This window comes from Crocuta crocuta, unplaced genomic scaffold (assembly GCF_008692635.1).
Source record: "Crocuta crocuta isolate KB4526 unplaced genomic scaffold, BGI_CrCroc_1.0 scaffold70, whole genome shotgun sequence".
NCBI classification, from domain to species: Eukaryota; Metazoa; Chordata; class Mammalia; order Carnivora; family Hyaenidae; genus Crocuta; species Crocuta crocuta.
Genome location: NW_027528417.1, coordinates 7,912,319 through 7,913,911, shown reverse-complemented (window position 1 = coordinate 7,913,911; position 1,593 = coordinate 7,912,319). Strand labels below are relative to the sequence as shown.

At 53.2% G+C, this 1,593-nt stretch overlaps 1 protein-coding gene across 9 annotated transcripts in view; it reads right to left on the bottom strand.

The window, feature by feature from the left end:
* The window catches only part of XXYLT1 (xyloside xylosyltransferase 1), a 159,069-nt gene that overhangs the window by 67,076 nt on the left and 90,400 nt on the right, over positions 1-1,593 (bottom strand). For all 9 annotated transcript variants that reach the window (XR_013332748.1, XR_013332751.1, XR_013332745.1 and 6 more), the window contains exon 3: positions 800-932. Coding sequence is in view for 1 of the 9 variants with exons in the window: in XM_077754354.1 (XP_077610480.1) it covers positions 800-932 (133 nt within the window). In the remaining 8 variants the exon portion in view is untranslated. The remainder of the gene's footprint in view (positions 1-799; positions 933-1,593) is intronic.

The window sequence follows — 1,593 nt, the reverse complement described above, 5'->3', positions numbered from 1 at the left end:
ACCACCATTCCCTTGGTTTTCCTTATAATTCTGGCCGGCGGCATGCATTCCTAAAGACCACGGCTTAGTTTTGCCAAGCAGTGCGTGTAGGCCCCGCGTGCTCATTTTTGGTTTTGCGTAGGGCTCGCTTGGATGAATATATTTTACTTATCCGTTCTGCTATCTGTGGGCATTTAAGTCATTCTCAGTTTTTGGCTGCCACACACAACGCTGTGATGAATATTCCTGCACATGTCCCCCGGTTCACAGGCGCTGGGGTTTCTCTACGGTGCGTGCCTGACGACGAAGCCCTACACGACGCAGGGCACACGCTTCACCGCCACGGGGGAACGCCAGCCTGTGTTCCAGAGCTGTGCTGCCTCTGCCTCCTTACAAGGCACTGAGAAACCCACTCTGCTTCGACAGGGGAGCGGTCCCTGGTGACTGAGTAGCCAAGAAAACCTAGTGCATCACCGGACCCGCGAGTGAAAGCTATATCTTGATATCTCGTTCTGTAAGGCGAAGCCCAAGATTTTGAAATTCTGAGCTTAACCAGAACCGACAACCAAAACAGCTCCCCTTTCCACAAGAAAAATGTCACAAACTCCCCAAAAAGAATGAAGCAGCATCTACAACTCTGGAGCGGACCCACCTGCCCACACTAGTAACGATATACAAGAAGTACAAATGTGTGTCTCTAAGAGATTAAGTGTAGACAGAATGCCTACCAGCAAATCAATCTGCAGTGGGCAGCAGGAGAGGGGAGGGGTGAGGGGTGCAGAGGGTCCTGGAGGCCACGTCCCCTACAGCTGCCGCATACCTGTACACTGGCTGCATCTCTCTTGCTATGCCAATGACGGCGCCTGGCAGGAAATTGTCAAACTCCTCAAACAATTCCCGGATGTTGGTCTCGTACTTGAGGTCGAGGTCCAGCTGAATTATCCGCAGGATCTCTGGAGGAAAGAAGAAGAAAACAATGAGACACAGGCACACGTCCCGGGAGGCTCAGCCACTGAGCAGAAAATGAGTGGAAATTGCAGAAACGGGCAGTGGGTCATTCTGACAGTCACCGAATGATGCAAAGCTATGGCTGGAAACAGAGGCCCCGCATCCCCCAGCAGCCCGCTCGGCATGACAAGTCTCCCCCAGCAGCCCGCTCCAGCTTTCCTTCCAGACGCAGGCACGCCCCGTGTTTAAAACGCGGGGACCATACGCCCTGCTTCAGCCCCATCGTCCCGGTGGGGCTGTCAACAGCACACCACTTCGTTCTCCAAAGGATCTTGTGTGGATGGCATGTGTGGACGCCCTACTGAGAACTCAAACATACAGGTGTTTCTCTTTGGGGCACAGGTGGTTGGTAAACGACCCACAGGAGACAGGGCTCAACACCCGCCCTTATTAGTACGTTCTGCAAATGTAGTGTGTCAGGCCGGGATGCTGGCCCAACGGGGAGCAGCTGAAAGGCTTCAGACTGTTTGTATTCCACTGTCTGAAAGACAAAGTGAGCTATAATTAGACAAACTGAGTCTCACAATTACCTGGCACAGAAGCGCTGTTTGCTTCCGTTGCCTCCAGATGAGTCAGGGTGAGAGGGGAGGAGGGAGGCACTGGCCA